The 18,425-nt window shown below is 44.5% G+C and overlaps 1 protein-coding gene across 1 annotated transcript in view; it reads right to left on the bottom strand.

The window, feature by feature from the left end:
- Positions 1-18,425, bottom strand: part of FRMPD3 (FERM and PDZ domain containing 3) — a 427,262-nt gene that overhangs the window by 119,404 nt on the left and 289,433 nt on the right. Inside the window, exons 8-11 of the mRNA XM_069748624.1 lie at positions 17,146-17,262; positions 16,648-16,779; positions 10,267-10,386; positions 7,904-8,040 (exon numbers count right to left, since the gene is read on the bottom strand). Of these exons, the coding sequence (XP_069604725.1) occupies positions 7,904-8,040; positions 10,267-10,386; positions 16,648-16,779; positions 17,146-17,262 (506 nt within the window). The remainder of the gene's footprint in view (positions 1-7,903; positions 8,041-10,266; positions 10,387-16,647; positions 16,780-17,145; positions 17,263-18,425) is intronic.

Here is an 18,425-nt window from a genome sequence, read left to right as displayed (position 1 = left end):
TTTATAGGTTGGGTTGTCCTTATGTGTGCTAAATATGTGTACTTTTATTGGTTTTCTTTATTTACACAAAGAAATGTGTTTATTGGAACAATACCCGCAAACCCGCAGGGAGCCCCCTCCCTGTGCGATGCTTCCCTATGCCACCAAAACGCTGCAATCATGTTTGATCGCAGTGTTCCGGGGGTTAAAGTGCTGGGAGCGGTCCCTGACCGCTTCAAGCACATGGTGCCAGATGTCAGCTGTGATAATCAGCTGACACCCAGCTGCGATCAGCCTCGCTCCCCCCGAGAGCGTGGCTGATCACATATGACATACTATCCCGTCGATGGTCATACGGGCCGAGGTCACCTCGATGGGATAGTACGTTTAATGTCGGTAACCTTAATGATGTCACCACTACTCACACCACAGCCACATTCTTACACTCAGCTCAATCTGTCCAGGCTGGTGTGGTGAGAGGTCCCATCACTAATGTGACAGCTAACCAAACCATCCGGATCAATTGTGGGACATGGGCGGCATTAGTGGATAATCTGTGGAAGAGGAGTATAACTTTGTTTTTTTTTATTTGGGTTGAATAAATGGGTAAAAGAAGGTAGAATAGTTTTTATTTCAAATAAAGGACTTTACTCTGTCTGTGTCTTTATTGCATTTGACTATGGTGTTAATTACAGGGGTGTCTTATAGACGCCTCTCCATTACTAACAACTGGACTTGATGTCAGTGGCTATAAAACAACTAACATCAACCCCACAACTATTATCCAACTTGCCACCGCACCAGGGCAAGTGGAAAGAGCACAACTAATGGGTGCACCAGTTCTGAGGTGGCTAAGGGCTGATGTTCTTAGTTTATGAGGGGGGCAATGCCTCCATCCTAGGCTATTAATATTAGTCTGCAGGTGTCTGTTAAGCCTTTGCTGGTTATTAAACATAGAGAGGACCCCACATCATTTTTTTGGGGGGGTCTCTCCATAATAACCAGTAAAGGCTAAGCAAACAGCTGTGAGCTGATATTGATAGCCTAGGTACCTCTATGACTATTGGCCCCTTCCAAAATATTAACATCAACACTCAGATGTCGGCTTTTCCTCAGCTAGTTATGAAAATTAGGGGGACTCCCACAACATTTAATTTATTGAAAAAATATGCACACAAAGCACTGATGAGGAATCACACTGACATATTTCTGTCTATCTATCATGCTCCTCATCGTCATCTATCACTATTTTGGACAACTTTAATACATAAAACTCTTTAATTTCTATACTGTATTTCATTCCTTACGTGTCACACTGACAGCACATGGACACACGGATGTCATACGGATGTCACATTCATCGACATGGATGGCAACAGACAAGGACCCCGAATCTTACCAGTAATGCTTCTCCCGGTATAGTAATTACCAGGACATGTGAAGGGGGCTTATATACAGTTAGGGCCAGAAATATTTGGACAGTGACACAATTTTCGCAAGTTGGGCACTGCATGTCACCACATTGGATTTGAAATGAAACCTCTACAACAGAATTCAAGTGCAGATTGTAACGTTTAATTTGAAGGGTTGAACAAAAATATCTGATAGAAAATGTAGGAATTGTACACATTTCTTTACAAACACTCCACATTTTAGGAGGTCAAAAGTAATTGGACAAATAAACATAACCCAAACAAAATATTTTTATTTTCAATATTTTGTTGCAAATCCTTTGGAGGCAATCACTGCCTTAAGTCTGGAACCCATGGACATCACCAAACGCTGGGTTTCCTACTTCTTAATGCTTTGCCAGGCCTTTACAGCCACAGCCTTCAGGTCTTGCTTGTTTGTGGGTCTTTCCGTCTTAAGTCTGGATTTGAGCAAGTGAAATGCATGCTCAATTGGGTTTAGATCTGGAGATTGACTTGGCCATTGCAGAATGTTCCACTTTTTGGCACTCATGAACTCCTGGGTAGCTTTGGCTGTATGCTTGGGGTCATTGTCCATCTGTACTATGAAGCGCCGTCCAATCAACTTTGCAGCATTTGGCTGAATCTGGGCTGAAAGTATATCCCGGTACACTTCAGAATTCATCCGGCTACTCTTGTCTGCTCTTATGTCATCAATAAACACAAGTGACCCAGTGCCATTGAAAGCCATGCATGCCCATGCCATCACGTTGCCTCCACCATGTTTTACAGAGGATGTGGTGTGCCTTGGATCATGTGCCATTCCCTTTCTTCTCCAAACTTTTTTCTTCCCATCATTCTGGTACAGGTTGATCTTTGTCTCATCTGTCCATAGAATACTTTTCCAGAACTGAGCTGGCTTCTTGAGGTGTTTTTCTGGAAATTAAACTCTGGCCTGTCTATTTTTGGTATTGATGAATGGTTTGCATCTAGATGTGAACCCTTTGTATTTACTGTCATGGAGTCTTCTCTTTACTGTTGACTTAGAGACAGATACACCTACTTCACTGAGAGTGTTCTGGACTTCAGTTGATGTTGTGAACGGGTTCTTCTTCACCAAATTAAGTATGCGGCGATCATCCACCACTGTTGTCATCCGTGGACGCCCAGGCCTTTTTGAGTTCCCAAGCTCACAGGCAATTCCTTTTTTCTCAGAATGTACCCAACTGTTGATTTTGCTACTCCAAGCATGTCTGCTATCTCTCTGATGGATTTTTTCTTTTTTTTCAGCCTCAGGATGTTCTGCTTCACCTCAATTGAGAATTCCTTTGACCGCATGTTGTCTGCTCACAGCAACAGCTTCCAAATGCAAAACCACACACCTGGAATCCACCCCTGACCTTTTAACTACTTCATTGATTACAGGTTAACGAGGGAGACGCCTTCAGAGTTAATTGCAGCCCTTAGAGTCCATTGTCCAATTACTTTTGGTCCCTTGAAAAAGAGGACGCTATGCATTACAGAGCTATAATTCCTAAACTCTTTCTCCGATTTGGATGTGGAAACTATCATATTGCAGCTGGGAGTGTGCACTTTCAGCCCATATTACATATATAATTTTATTTCTGAACATGTTTTTGTAAACAGCTAAAATAACAAAACTTGTGTCACTGTCCAAATATTTCTGGCCCTAACTGTATATATATATATATATATATATATATATATATATATATATATATATATATATATATATATATATATATACACATATATATATATATATATATATATATATATATATATATATATATATATATATATATATTATACTGTGTGCAGAATTATTAGGCAAGTTGTATTTTGATCACATGATACTTTTTGTACATGTTGTCCTACTCCAAGCTGTTCAGGCCTGAGAGCTAACTAGCAATTAAGTAAATCATGTGATTTGCATCTCTGTAATGAGGAGGGGTGTTGTCTAATGACATCATCTATATAAGGTGTGCTTAATTATTAGGCAACTTCCTTTCCTTTGGAAAAATGGGTCAGAAGAGAGATTTGACGGGCTCTGAAAAGTCCAAAATTGTGAGATGTCTTGCAGAGGGATGCAGCAGTCCTGAAATTGCCAAACTTTTGAAGCGTGATCACCGAACAATCAAGCGTTTCATGGCAAATAACCAACAGGGTCGCAAGAAGCGTATTGGGCAAAAAAGGCGCAAAATAACTGCCCGTGAATTGAGGAAAATCAAGAGTGAAGCTGCCAAGATGCCATTTGCCACCAGTTTTGCCATATTTCAGAGCTGCAATGTTACTGGAGAAACAAAAAGCACAAGGTGTGCGATACTCAGGGACACGGCCAAGGTAAGGAAGGCTGAAAAACCACCACCTCTGAACAAGAAGCATAAGATAAAACATCAAGACTGGGCCAAGAACTATCTTAAGACTGACTTTCCAAAGGTTTCATGGACTGATGAAATGAGAGTGACTCTTGATGGGCCAGAGGCTGGATCAGTAAAGGGCAGAGAGCTCCACTCCGACTCAGACGCCAGCAAGGTGGAGGTGGGGTTCTGGTATGGGCTGGTATCATCAAAGATGGACTTGTGGGACCTTCTCGGGTTGAGGATGGAGTGAAGCTCAACTCCCAGACCTACTGCCAGTTTCTGGAAGACAACTTCTTCAAGCAGTGGTACAGGAAGCAGTCGGTATCGTTCAAGAAAAACATGATTTTCATGCAGGACAATACTCCATCACATGCCTCAAACTACTCCACAGCGTGGCTGGCCAGTAAAGGTCTCAAAGAAAAAAAAATAATGACATGGCCCCCTTGTTCACCTGATCTGGACCCCATAGAGAACCTGTGGTCCCTCATAAAATGTGAGATCTACAGGGAGGGAAAACAGTCCACCTCTCGGAGCAGTGTCTGGAGGCTGTGGTGGCTGCTGCTCGCAATGTTGGTCGTAAACAGATCAAGCAACTGACAGAATCTATGGATGGAGGCTGCTGAGTGACATCATAAAGAAAGGGGGCTATATTGGTCACTCATTTTGGGGGGTTTTGTTTTCGCATGTCAGAAATGTTTATTTCTAAATTTTGTGCAGTGATATTGGTTTACCTGGTGAAAATAAACAAGTGAGATGGGAATATACAGGTCCTTCTCCAAAAATTAGCATATAGTGTTAAATTTCATTATTTACCATAATGTAATGATTACAATTAAACTTTCATATATTATAGATTCATTATCCACCAACTGAAATTTGTCAGGTCTTTTATTGTTTTAATACTGATGATTTTGGCATACAACTCCTGATAACCCAAAAAACCTGTCTCAATAAATTAGCATATCAAGAAAAGGTTCTCTAAACGACCTATTACCCTAATCTTCTGAATCAACTAATTAACTCTAAACACATGCAAAAGATACCTGAGGCTTTTATAAACTCCCTGCCTGGTTCATTACTCAAAACCCCCATCATGGGTAAGACTAGCGACCTGACAGATGTCAAGAAGGCCATCATTGACACCCTCAAGCAAGAGGGTAAGACCCAGAAAGAAATTTCTCAACAAATAGGCTGTTCCCAGAGTGCTGTATCAAGGCACCTCAATGGTAAGTCTGTTGGAAGGAAACAATGGGGCAGAAAACGCTGTACAACGAGAAGAGGAGACCGGACCCTGAGGAAGATTGTGGAGAAGGACCGATTCCAGACCTTGGGGAACCTGAGGAAGCAGTGGACTGAGTCTGGTGTGGAAACATCCAGAGCCACCATGCACAGGCGTGTGCAGGAAATGGGCTACAGGTGCCGCATTCCCCAGGTAAAGCCACTTTTGAACCATAAACAGCGGCAGAGGCGCCTGACCTGGGCTACAGAGAAGCAGCACTGGACTGTTGCTAAGTGGTCCCAAGTACTTTTTTCTGATGAAAGCAAATTTTGCATGTCATTCGGAAATCAAGGTGCCAGAGTCTGGAGGAAGACTGGGGAGAAGGAAATGCCAAAATGCCTGAAGTCCAGTGTCAAGTACCCACAGTCAGTGATGGTGTGGGGTGCCATGTCAGCTGCTGGTGTTGGTCCACTGTGTTTCATCAAGGGCAGGGTCAATGCAGCTAGCTATCAGGAGATTTTGGAGCACTTCATGCTTCCATCGGCTGAAATGCTTTATGGAGATGAAGATTTCATTTTTCAGCACGACCTGGCACCTGCTCACAGTGCCAAAACCACTGGTAAATGGTTTACTGACCATGGTATTACTGTGCTCAATTGGCCTGCCAACTCTCCTGACCTGAACCCCATAGAGAATCTGTGGGATATTGTGAAGAGAAAGTTGAGAGACGCAAGACCCAACACTCTGGATGAGCTTAAGGCCGCTATTGAAGCATCCTGGGCCTCCATAACATCTCAGCAGTGTCACAGGCTGATTGCCTCCATGCCACGCCGCATTGAAGCAGTCATTTCTGCCAAAGGATTCCCGACCAAGTATTGAGTGCATAACTGAACATTATTATTTGTTGTTTTTTTTGTTTGTTATTAAAAAACACTTTTATTTGATTGGATGGGTGAAATATGCTAATTTATTGAGACAGGTTTTTTGGGTTATCAGGAGTTGTATGCCAAAATCATCAGTATTAAAACAATAAAAGACCTGACAAATTTCAGTTGGTGGATAATGAATCTATAATATATGAAAGTTTAATTGTAATCATTACATTATGGTAAATAATGAAATTTAACACTATATGCTAATTTTTTGAGAAGGACCTGTATTTGGTTTTTATAAAGTTGCCTAATAATTCTGCACAGTAATAGTTACCTGCACAAACAGATATCCTCCTAAGATATCCAAATCTAAAAAAAAAACCACTCCAACTTCTAAAAATATTAAGCTTTGATATTTATGAGTCTTTCTGGTTGATTGAGAACATAGTTGTTGATCAATAATAAAAATAATCCTCTAAAATACAACGTGCCTAATAATTCTGCACACAGTGTATGTATATTTATTATACTACTGAAGAATTGTCAGGGAGCTAGTAGCTGGGTCTGTTTGGACTGTTTTTTATTTTATATGGGGTGCAGAATTGATTAGGCTGGGACTGTTCAGTAATGGACACAACCTCTTCAGATAAATCTCCCCATAGTGTTGACGAAGTAAAAGTAGTTATGTGTACGAAAACAAAATTAAGTAACTTGAAGTTAATGCATAATCTGTAAAACAAACTATTTGTAAAGATAATCAACTTTTTCTTTCGATTGAACTTTTGTTCAGTTGGGGAAATTCGCTATTAATATTTGAGATCTGTCATTAAAATATGAGAATGCTGTAATTTTTGCTGCTGTTTTCATCATAATATATTGCTTTTAACCAAGACAGCATATTTTATTGATAAATGGCACTATAATTTCGACAGAACATATGGATGTATGCCATCTGGCATTGTTAACTATTTTTTTTTTTAGACTTTTTTTCCAGGTGCACCGCACATCTTTTACAGTTAAGTATGTGACATTTCATAGAGACATTACTTCAACACCTGTTATTGTCTTTCCCTCTGTAGGAAAGTAAGCATTTCTCAACCACCAATCTAGATTATTTTTAGACAGCATTGCCAGCTTTGATCATTTTTGTGGCTAAATTATTGCTTGCTAGGCATAGACTGAAAATGTCAGCTTACTAGATGCAAGTCACATAGATATACAGTCATGGCCGAAAGTGTTGGCACCTTTGAAATTGTTCCAAAAATGAAGTATATCTCCCAGATTGTAATTACACACGCTTAGTTATGTACATGTTTATTTCCTTTGTGTGTATTGGAGCAACTCAAAAAAACTGAAAAAAAAACTCAACTTGGACATAATTTCACACAAAACCCCCAAAATAGGCCAAACAAAATTGTTGGCACTTTTCCAAAATTGTGCGTAAACAACTTTGCTTCAAGCACGTGATGCTGGTTCAAACTCACCTGTGGCAAGCAATAGGTGTGGATAATATGAAAATCACACCTGAAACCAGATAAAAAGGGAGAAGTTGATTTAATCTTATGTGTGCCGCACTAAGCACGGAGAACAGAAAAAGGAGAAGAGAACTGTCTGAGAGCTTGAGAACTTAAATTGTTTTAAAAAATCAACAATCTTAAGGTTACAAGTCCATCTCCCGAGATCTTGATGTTGCTTTGTGCACGGTACTCAACTTAATCAAGAAGTTTACCACCCAAGGCACTGTAGCTAACCTTCCTGGACATTGACGTCAGAGAAAAAGTAATGAAAGGGTGTCAAAACTTTCAACAATGACTGTATTAAATATGTATCTTTGGATAATGAAAAATTCTCTAGCACTATGTAGTATTTAGTGACACCTGGTATTTCAGAGTCTTTGACACACTAGGAGACAAAAATAAAAAAACACTAAAAAGCAAACCCCTGTGTTGAGCCCACACAAACTCTTCACTATACATAAGACTTTTTTTCTGCACCTGAAAATATTGTGATAAATATAACAAAAACAACAATTGTTCTTACTCAACTCCACGAAGTGAAATCTTGTGACCTGGACGAGAAGAGCTCACACTAATGTAGATGTGTAACGCACTTAGTACCAGGAGAATCTCAGGCTTCAATTCAGCTCCTAGACGTTCTCTAATCACATCATTACGACTCTAAAAAGAAACCAGAAACATAGTAAGACCATGGGAATTTAAGCTTGATTACATTCATCACATTTACATTAAATGGGAATTCTACTTTCATTTAACTTTGTATAAATTAATAGTACAGGCAAACATAATAAACTTTGTACTGCATCTTATCAGAGAAATCAGCTCCTTATTCTTCTCCTCCTTCCTCCTGATCTTACTATCCAAACAGCTCAACTTGATCTTGCTCAAGACAAGGAGGACTGCCAGCACAGTCATGTGTCAGGTTACACTTCCTATTATACATTATGGTTGGGAAGGATGTGAAGAATTGAGGAACACAGTGAGAAAACAGAAATATGGAAAGATTTCATTGAGCTTTCTAACAAGTCTTTTATCTCACCAAAAGCTGAATTCACATCTACACTGCTCAGTACTACGGTATAATCTTCTCATTGCTAACTAGGGAGTTAAGAGCAGGAATCTCTCTCTCTCTCTGTTCTTTTTAGGATAAATTACAGCAGCTAATCTCCATCCTCGAGTTCAAAGTGAGTTGTAAATTAAAAGACAGATATTCACCTATGCAGGATATAAGTAATATAATAATCGAAGTAATGGTAATGGTATTTCACATGTACACATGGGACACTTTATTTTGAAAAGTTACTTAAAACTATTGCCTAAATTTAACGTCAAATTTGCATAATTAAATTAAAATCTGTATAAATATTTAATCACGTATATATAGACATATACAGCTATACCTACAGAATGCCTCTAAAGTTGTCCTTAAAGCCTGAGATTATTTGGTCTATACAGTGGATACTCAGCCTTCATGCTTATACATTTGCCTAATTTAAAAAAAATGCTAGTTTGGTGTGCGTCCACACACGCCACTGAGGCACACCACACTTGACCCCATCAAAGTACAGGTTAGTCACTGGTCTGGCATTTCTATCTTCACCAACTTCCAGGCAGTTTATGTCCGGATATTTAACTATGTGCATCCCTTCACAGGCCCTAACATCTCCACTCCTAAACTTTATGGCGGAAAGTCAGATTGGTATGTGTTATTATCCATCATATGTTACACTGTGTATCCACTTGCCCTACCTTGAACTAGGTAATTTTCCATTTTAGATCAAGTATTCTTCCACTGAATGTATTGGTCCACCTGATCCAATACACGCACTGTAATCTGGTATGTGTGAATACACCTTTTTATCACCATCTACTCTCTAGCTTCACTCTTAAGGCTCTTGCTATGCTCTCATTGCCTCTGATGTCATATTCCTTTGTACTCGAGATCATTATGTTGGTCAAAGCTGCTATAGTATCAACGTTTGCCACCATTTTCTATTGCTTTCCAAACTGACCATCCTTATAACTTATTGTATATACTTTATTTTGTTTACTTTATTATATGTTCTTTTGATTCTATAATCCTTTTGTAGTAACAGAAGAAGGTCTGATGTAAGACCGAAGCATTGTACTACTACAGTGGACAACATTAAATTACCGTCTGATCACTGAAGTTGATTGACGAAAGGTCAGAGAGGCTCGGTGCCTACGCACTACAGTACTTTACGCTGCCCACAACAGGGCAAATCAGTATGCTTGCACAGGAGCCGCAACAGAAGCAAGAAGAGGACGTCATCGCATGAAGATGGGATGCCCCGGACCGGAGCACAACGTCCATCGGACCGGACCGCAGCGGGACCGCCCCTGGATGAGTATAATCTAACTTGTTTTTCTTCTTTTTCAGGTTACACCAGGGGCTTATCTACAGCATTACAGAATGCATTACAGAATGCTGTAGATAAACCCCTGATGCCGGTGGCCACAGCTTATATGGCCAAATTGAGGTGACAGATTCCCTTTAAAGAGTTCTTCTTATGTGTCCTCAGCCAATTGCAGCATTCTCCTTTAGTGTTGGTGCAACTACTAAGTTGCCAGGTCCTGTCTAGTTACTGTCGCTGAACTCTGAACCTGCTCCCCTAGGTCTGTATGGCGCATTCCTAAACTCTGAACCACTACCTGTATCTGTTCCTTCCTGAACCTGTTTCCATGGGTCTGTATACCCTGAACCTGTATGTGTGTCTGATGTAGTCTGAATTAGGACCTCTTCCTGAATCAGTTTGTATATAAATCTAGATCTTTTCTTAAAACTTGTGTCTGAACCAGTACCTATCTCTAAACCTGCAGTTTCTGAACCAGTACCTATCTCTAAACCTGCAGTTTCATCGTTACCTGGATATATAGATATTCAAAAGCAGCGGGGTCGGAATGGAGAATATCAGCTGGATCTTTGGGGAAGAAGCTGATTCTGAACAAACATCTCATACCTTGATAGTGAGTTCTATGCACCACCTGGAAGAACGGAATGCACAATCACAGATTGCTTAGAGAGAACCTGTCAGGACAGCATGATTTTCTAATGTGAAGTAAAGACATAGCCATAATGGCCCTGTAATGCTGATTATATTGATAACTTTGGAGAAGAAATCTGCTTAGTTGTTCTTCTTGAATCCCCATTTGAAGTTTATTTAATTAGATTTTGGTGCACAGGGGCCATATTGTACACTGAGTCTTCTACTCCCTACTTGTGAGTCTTTGGCCCCTCTGCCTGTTTCCAGTCTGTAATTCCCTATCCTTCTCCCTGTCTCCGGTCTGTCATTCCCCACTTCTCCACCTGCCCATAGTCTATGATTCCCAGTATCTTCTCCCTGCCCTGGGTCTGTGATTTCCCAGCCCCTCTGCCTTCTTCCAGTCTGTGATTACCCGTCCCCTCCAGCTGACTTCAGTCTGTGACTCCCTGTCTCTCTGCCTGCCTCCGCTCTGTAATTCCTCGGCCCCTTTGCCTGCCTCCGCTCTGTAATTCCTCGGCCCCTTTGCCTGCCTCCGCTCTGTAATTCCTCGGCCCCTTTGCCTGCCTCCGCTCTGTAATTCCTCGGCCCCTCTGCCTGCCTCCGCTCTGTAATTCCTCGGCCCCTTTGCCTGCCTCTGGTCTGTGATTCCTCAGCCCCTTTGCCTGCCTCTGGTCTGTGATTCCCTGTCCCTCTGCCTGCCTCTGGTCTGTGAGTCTGTGATTCCCTGTCCCTCTGCCTGCCTCTGGTCTGTGAGTCTGTGATTCCCTGTCCCTCTGCCTGTCTCCGCTCTGTGATTCCCCGGCCCCTCTGCCTGTCTCCAGTCTGTGATTCCCCGACCCTCTGCCTGTCTCCGGTCTGTGATTCCCCAACCCCTCCACCTGCCTCCAGTCTGTGATTCCCCGACCCTCTGCCTGTCTCCGGTCTGTGATTCTCCGTCTCTCTGCCTGCCTCCGGTCTGTGATTCCCCGACTCCTTTACCTGCCTCCAGTATTTGATTCCCCAACCCCTCCACCTGCCTCCAGTCTGTGATTCCCCGACCCTCTGCCTGCCTCCAGTCTGTGATTCTCCGACACTCTGCCTGTCTCCGGTCTGTGATTCTCCGTCCCTCTGCCTGTCTCAGGTCTGTGATTCTCCGTCCCTCTGCCTGTCTCCGGTCTGTGATTCTCCGTCCCTCTGCCTGTCTCCGGTCTGTGATTCTCCGTCCCCCTGCCTGTCTCCGGTCTGTGATTCCCCGAACCCCTCCTCCTGCCTCCGGTCTGTGATTCTCCGACACTCTGCCTGTCTCTGGTCTGTGATTCCCCGACACTCTGCCTGTCTCTGGTCTGTGATTCTCCGACCCTCTGCCTGCCTCCGGTCTGTGATTCCCTGAACCCCTCCTCCTGCCTCCGGTCTGTGATTCCCCGGCCCCTCCGCCTGCCTCCAGTCTGTGATTCCCCGACACTCTGCCTGTCTCCGGACTGTGATTCTCCGACCCTCTGCCTGCCTCCAGTCTGTGATTCCCCGTCCCTCTGCCTGTCTCTAGTCTGTGATTCTCCGTCCCTCTGCCTGTCTCCAGTCTGTGATTCTCCTTCCCTCTGCCTGCCTCCAGTCTGTGATTCCCTGACACTCTGCCTGTCTCCGGTCTGTGATTCTCCGTCCCTCTGCCTGTCTCCAGTCTGTGATTCTCCTTCCCTCTGTCTGCCTCCGGTCTGTGATTCTCCGACCCTCTGCCTGTCTCCGGTCTGTGATTCTCCTTCCCTCTGCCTGTCTCCGGTCTGTGATTCCCCGACACTCTGCCTGCCTCCGGTCTGTGATTCCCCGACACTCTGCCTGTCTCCGGTCTGTGATTCCCCGACACTCTGCCTGCCTCCAGTCTGTGATTCCCCGACCCTCTACCTGGCTCCAGTCTGTGATTCCCCGACCCTCTGCCTGCCTCCAGTCTGTGATTCCCCGTCCTTCTGCCTGTCTCCGGTCTGTGATTCCCCGACACTCTGCCTGCCTCCGGTCTGTGATTCCCCGACACTCTACCTGGCTCCAGTCTGTGATTCCCCGACCCTCTGCCTGCCTCCAGTCTGTGATTCCCCGTCCCTCTGCCTGTCTCCGGTCTGTGATTCCCCGACACTCTGCCTGCCTCCAGTCTGTGATTCCCCGACCCTCTACCTGGCTCCAGTCTGTGATTCCCCGACCCTCTGCCTGCCTCCAGTCTGTGATTCCCCGTCCCTCTGCCTGTCTCCGGTCTGTGATTCCCCGACACTCTGCCTGCCTCCAGTCTGTGATTCCCCGACCCTCTGCCTGCCTCCAGTCTGTGATTCCCCGTCCCTCTGCCTGCCTCCAGTCTGTGATTCCCCGACCCTCTGCCTGTCTCCGGTCTGTGATTCCCCGACCCTCTGCCTGCCTCCGGTCTGTGATTCCCCGACACTCTGCCTGCCTCCAGTCTGTGATTCCCCGACCCTCTACCTGGCTCCAGTCTGTGATTCCCCGTCCCTCTGCCTGTCTCCAGTCTGTGATTCCCCGACACTCCGCCTGCCTCCAGTCTGTGATTCCCCGGCCCCTCCGCCTGTCTCCAGTCTGTGATTCCCCGGCCCCTCTGCCTGCCTCCAGTCTGTGATTCCCCGTCCCTCTGCCTGTCCCCGGTCTGTGATTCTCCTTCCCTCTGCCTGCCTCCAGTCTGTGATTCCCCGTCCCTCTGCCTGTCCCCGGTCTGTGATTCTCCTTCCCTCTGCCTGCCTCCAGTCTGTGATTCCCCGGCCCCTCTGCCTGTCTCCAGTCTGTGATTCTCCTTCCCTCTGCCTGCCTCCGGTCTGTGATTCTCCTTCCCTCTGCCTGCCTCCGGTCTGTGATTCTCCTTCCCTCTGCCTGCCTCCGGTCTGTGATTCCCCGGCCCCTCTGCCTGTCTCCAGTCTGTGATTCTCCTTCCCTCTGCCTGCCTCCGGTCTGTGATTCTCCTTCCCTCTGCCTGCCTCCGGTCTGTGATTCTCCTTCCCTCTGCCTGTCTCCGGTCTGTGATTCCCCGACCCTCTGCCTGTCTCCGGTCTGTGATTCCCCGTCCCTCTGCCTGTCTCCGGTCTGTGATTCCCCGACACTCTGCCTGCCTCCAGTCTGTGATTCCCCGACCCTCTACCTGGCTCCAGTCTGTGATTCCCCGACCCTCTGCCTGCCTCCAGTCTGTGATTCCCCGTCCCTCTGCCTGTCTCCGGTCTGTGATTCCCCGACACTCTGCCTGCCTCCAGTCTGTGATTCCCCGACCCTCTACCTGGCTCCAGTCTGTGATTCCCCGACCCTCTGCCTGCCTCCAGTCTGTGATTCCCCGTCCCTCTGCCTGTCTCCGGTCTGTGATTCCCCGACACTCTGCCTGCCTCCAGTCTGTGATTCCCCGACCCTCTGCCTGCCTCCAGTCTGTGATTCCCCGTCCCTCTGCCTGCCTCCAGTCTGTGATTCCCCGACCCTCTGCCTGTCTCCGGTCTGTGATTCCCCGACCCTCTGCCTGCCTCCGGTCTGTGATTCCCCGACACTCTGCCTGCCTCCAGTCTGTGATTCCCCGACCCTCTACCTGGCTCCAGTCTGTGATTCCCCGTCCCTCTGCCTGTCTCCAGTCTGTGATTCCCCGACACTCCGCCTGCCTCCAGTCTGTGATTCCCCGGCCCCTCCGCCTGTCTCCAGTCTGTGATTCCCCGGCCCCTCTGCCTGCCTCCAGTCTGTGATTCCCCGTCCCTCTGCCTGTCCCCGGTCTGTGATTCTCCTTCCCTCTGCCTGCCTCCAGTCTGTGATTCCCCGTCCCTCTGCCTGTCCCCGGTCTGTGATTCTCCTTCCCTCTGCCTGCCTCCAGTCTGTGATTCCCCGTCCCTCTGCCTGTCCCCGGTCTGTGATTCTCCTTCCCTCTGCCTGCCTCCGGTCTGTGATTCTCCTTCCCTCTGCCTGTCTCCGGTCTGTGATTCCCCGACCCTCTGCCTGTCTCCGGTCTGTGATTCTCCTTCCCTCTGCCTGCCTCCGGTCTGTGATTCTCCTTCCCTCTGCCTGTCTCCGGTCTGTGATTCCCCGACCCTCTGCCTGCCTCCGGTCTGTGATTCCCCGACCCTCTGCCTGCCTCCGGTCTGTGATTCTCCTTCCCTCTGCCTGTCTCCGGTCTGTGATTCCCCGACCCTCTGCCTGCCTCCGGTCTGTGATTCTCCTTCCCTCTGCCTGCCTCCGGTCTGTGATTCCCCGACCCTCTGCCTGCCTCCGGTCTGTGATTCTCCTTCCCTCTGCCTGCCTCCGGTCTGTGATTCCCCGGCCCCTCTGCCTGCCTCCGGTCTGTGATTCTCCTTCCCTCTGCCTGTCTCCGGTCTGTGATTCTCCTTCCCTCTGCCTGCCTCCGGTCTGTGATTCCCCGACCCTCTGCCTGTCTCCAGTCTGTGATTCCCCGGCCCCTCTGCCTGTCTCCAGTCTGTGATTCTCCTTCCCTCTGCCTGCCTCCGGTCTGTGATTCCCCGACCCTCTGCCTGCCTCCGGTCTGTGATTCTCCTTCCCTCTGCCTGCCTCCGGTCTGTGATTCCCCGGCCCCTCTGCCTGCCTCCGGTCTGTGATTCTCCTTCCCTCTGCCTGCCTCCGGTCTGTGAATGATGTGTCTCCTCTATTTGAAATCTCAGCAGTGACTTGTCATTGAAAGACCAGAGACAGACATTGGGCTTGGAAAACACAGATCGAAATCTAATTAGAAAAAAACTGATAATTAAAGAAAACCAACAAAGTGGATTTCTTCATCAAAGGTATCACTTTAATCTGTGTTATAGCGCCATTACCGCCATGTCTTTATTTTACATTACAAAATTGTGCTGACAGGTTCTCTTTAAAATTGTACTTCAGTATTAATGGAAATAAAGCGTGAATATTCTAAAAATAGCAAACGTTTTGTTTTAAATAAACCTTTTTGCTTAATTATAGAAATATAAAATACCAATATTTTTATAAAGATTTCAATCATCTGTATATCATTTTTTTTTAAAAACATACTTCGCAAGCAGTATAAAATAAAAAAAATCAATAAAAAAATACATTAAAATTATGTGTAAAATATACAAATTTTTCTAAAAATATATCAATGTAAAAAACTTTTATGCACGAAAAAGGCAAAAGTATACTAGTAGTGATATCTTTATTGGCTTACTAGAAAAATAACACTTGCAAGCTTTCAGAGCCTCATGAAAGAGTATAGAAAGAGTGCTCTGAAAGCTTGCAAGTATAATATTTCTGTTTATCCAATAAATCTATCTCTCTTAATATACATTTGCCTTTTTTTGGCATGAAAGTAGTAACAAATATATGGAAAAAGAAGACCATTATTCCTCCTGGAATGTTGCGCTGAATGATCTGCATTCATGTGTAGGTGACTGATTTCCATGCCCTTTTTTCTGATTCTCTCATCATTTATCAGAAATTAGGCTTTTATCAAATACTCATAAAAGGCTTGTATATCCTAATTCATTTTTTTAAATACTTCTTTAAATCATCTTAACCAGTTCATGACGGGGCGTATTTTGGGGATTTATCCCACATGTGCTTTTGACGGCTCCAAATGATTTCTCATTTGGACATTTGAGCAATTTTTGCCTCTTTTTTTGTGATAAATGGGGCTTAATTTTTATGCCACTTTTATTTTAAATTTATTGCTGATATTTGGGGAAAATATAATGAAAAATAGGAAATATGTCTATTTTTCACAATTTTTTTAACCAAAGAACAGCTAAGAAACATTTTCAACTGTGTTTCCAGTAGAAAGGACTTGTATATTGGGCATCTTGTTTTTGTAATGGGGAGGGCTATAAACAGCTCAGCTATTCTGACTTTTTTTTGTTCAGTTTTACTTATTTCTTTTTTTGGTTTAATAATTTTTTCATTTATTTTACACACTGTGTCCCGCAATAAGGTCTCAAACGATCTTTTGGGAGAGACTTTTAACAAATTAATACTGTACAGTGTTTTTATTTCCAATTTCCCCTGCAACTGGGGCCGATATGTTAGCCCCAGTTACAGTGGAATTTCAGCTTCCTGGTTGCATAGCAGAGATGACTAAGGACCTCCTAGGACCTAGCAGCGGCCTATCCTTCCCTACACCAAATAATCGCTTGAACGTTAGAATATATGCATGCACATACAGGCACACAAACGCACACTAAGATATTTTACACCCGAAGTATTAATAGATCACCCCTTCTATACCCAAATGTGCACTATTATCTTGCTCTTTTGCATCTCTGACCCTTCTTTTTTTTATCAATTATAAGTGTGATCTGTGCCCATTCCTCACATGAGCCAGTGGTTGCTTGTCTTGAAGTAATAAATATTTCTGGTTTTGATCTGATGCAGTGTACTCCAGCACAAGAGAAAAATGGTCGCGGTGACGAAGTGAAAGCCGATCCTGAAGAGTGACCATGACGTCCTGGAAAAGAAACAGATTGAGTTACACATTCATCCAGTCTTTTCGGTTTTTAAAGAAGCCCTCCTACTCATCCTCATCCTCTTTCCCCTCCTTCTCCTCTCCTCCTCCTCTATCTCCCCTTCTCCTCTTGCTCCTCCTCTCCTCCTCCCATCAAAGTTTTTATTAGCTGGGTAGAAAGGCAAAACGAGCAATTGTAAGTACACAGTGCTATATAATGTGATGACTGCAATATATTAAGAGGATAAAAACTTTGATTTGAGGAGGGGAAGGTGGAGGAGAAGGAGCTGGAGTGCTTCTTTAATTAGTTTTGTATATTTTACATAGAGAAGTGTTACTATTTGTTGGCTGAACTCCAGAATGTCTTGCCTTTACTGTGGTCCTTCCATCAAAGGTAAACGATTTGATTTGTCCATTCTCCAAGAACACTTTTAATACGTTAGGTATGAGCAAAAGAGGGGGAGAATCCTTCATTTTCAACATGTCCTAACGAAAAAATAAGAAATAGGAAAATAAAACCTTTAATAAAAGTAATAAGAATAACGTTATTACTAGTGATGAGCGAGTATACTTGTTGCTCAGGTTTTCCCGAGCACGCTCGGGTGGTCTCCGAGCATTTGTGACTGCTCTGAGATTTAGTTTTTGTTGTCGTAGCTGCATGATTTACAGCTGCTAGACAGCTTGAATACATGTGGGGATTCCCTAGCAACCAGGCAACCGCCGCATGTACTCAGGCTGGCTAGCAGCCGTAAATCATGCAGCTACGTTGCTGACAAAAACTAAATCTCCAAGCACTAACAAATACTCGGAAACCACCCGAGCAAGCTCGAGAAAACCCGAGCAACGAGTATACTCGCTCATCACTAGTTATTACTGAATGAACAGAACAACAAAGTATATATAAAAAGGGTAGGCCACTTCTTTTCTTTAATAATGGCCTATACTCATGATGCCTTGCACCGTTACCGATCAGATGTTACCAGTGGAGGTGGCTGGAAGTTCTTGGATGCTGCCAGAACACGGCAGATCTGTCATTTCTGTAGTGGCCGTGACTGGGTGCTGCACTACCCGGCTATAGCCACTATAGTTTTGATGTGTCTGCTATGTTCTTGCAGCATTGAAGACCTTCTGGCTGCCACCGATGCCAGATGATCAGCAGATGTGCTGGGTGTAACACTCTCATCAATCAGATACTGATGTCCTATCCTTGAAATTTAGACAGAAAGACTGATTTAAGTGCTCAAAATAGAGCACAGTATAATTGTAAAACTGACCTTAAAAGCAATCAAAAAATGTTATGTGCCCAAAATGAAACCATCAAAAACTTCAAGTCATCCTATAAAAAACAAATGAGGTAAATCATCAGTCAATATATACATAAAAATAGGGTGTATCTAATTCATAAGAAGCTTATAAGCACTGGAAAAGTGACATGGCTCTCCCCTTTAAATAAGATTGTATGAAATCTACACTCTCAAATCCAAACACACCCTCTCACCATGCCTTTTGAACCCCACAATTCCCTCTTCATACCTGTGCCTGTCATACCATGCCTCTCCATAACTTAGCCATATAGCCATAGAGTTCATCTCCATAACTGTGCAGCCATTTAGTTCTTCTCCATAACTGTGCAGCCATAGAGTTCTTCT

This window comes from Ranitomeya imitator, chromosome 2 (genome assembly GCF_032444005.1).
Source record: "Ranitomeya imitator isolate aRanImi1 chromosome 2, aRanImi1.pri, whole genome shotgun sequence".
In the NCBI taxonomy this organism is placed as follows: Eukaryota; Metazoa; Chordata; class Amphibia; order Anura; family Dendrobatidae; genus Ranitomeya; species Ranitomeya imitator.
The sequence above is the reverse complement of the archived record's forward strand: the minus strand, read 5'-3'. Positions and strand labels throughout refer to the sequence as shown.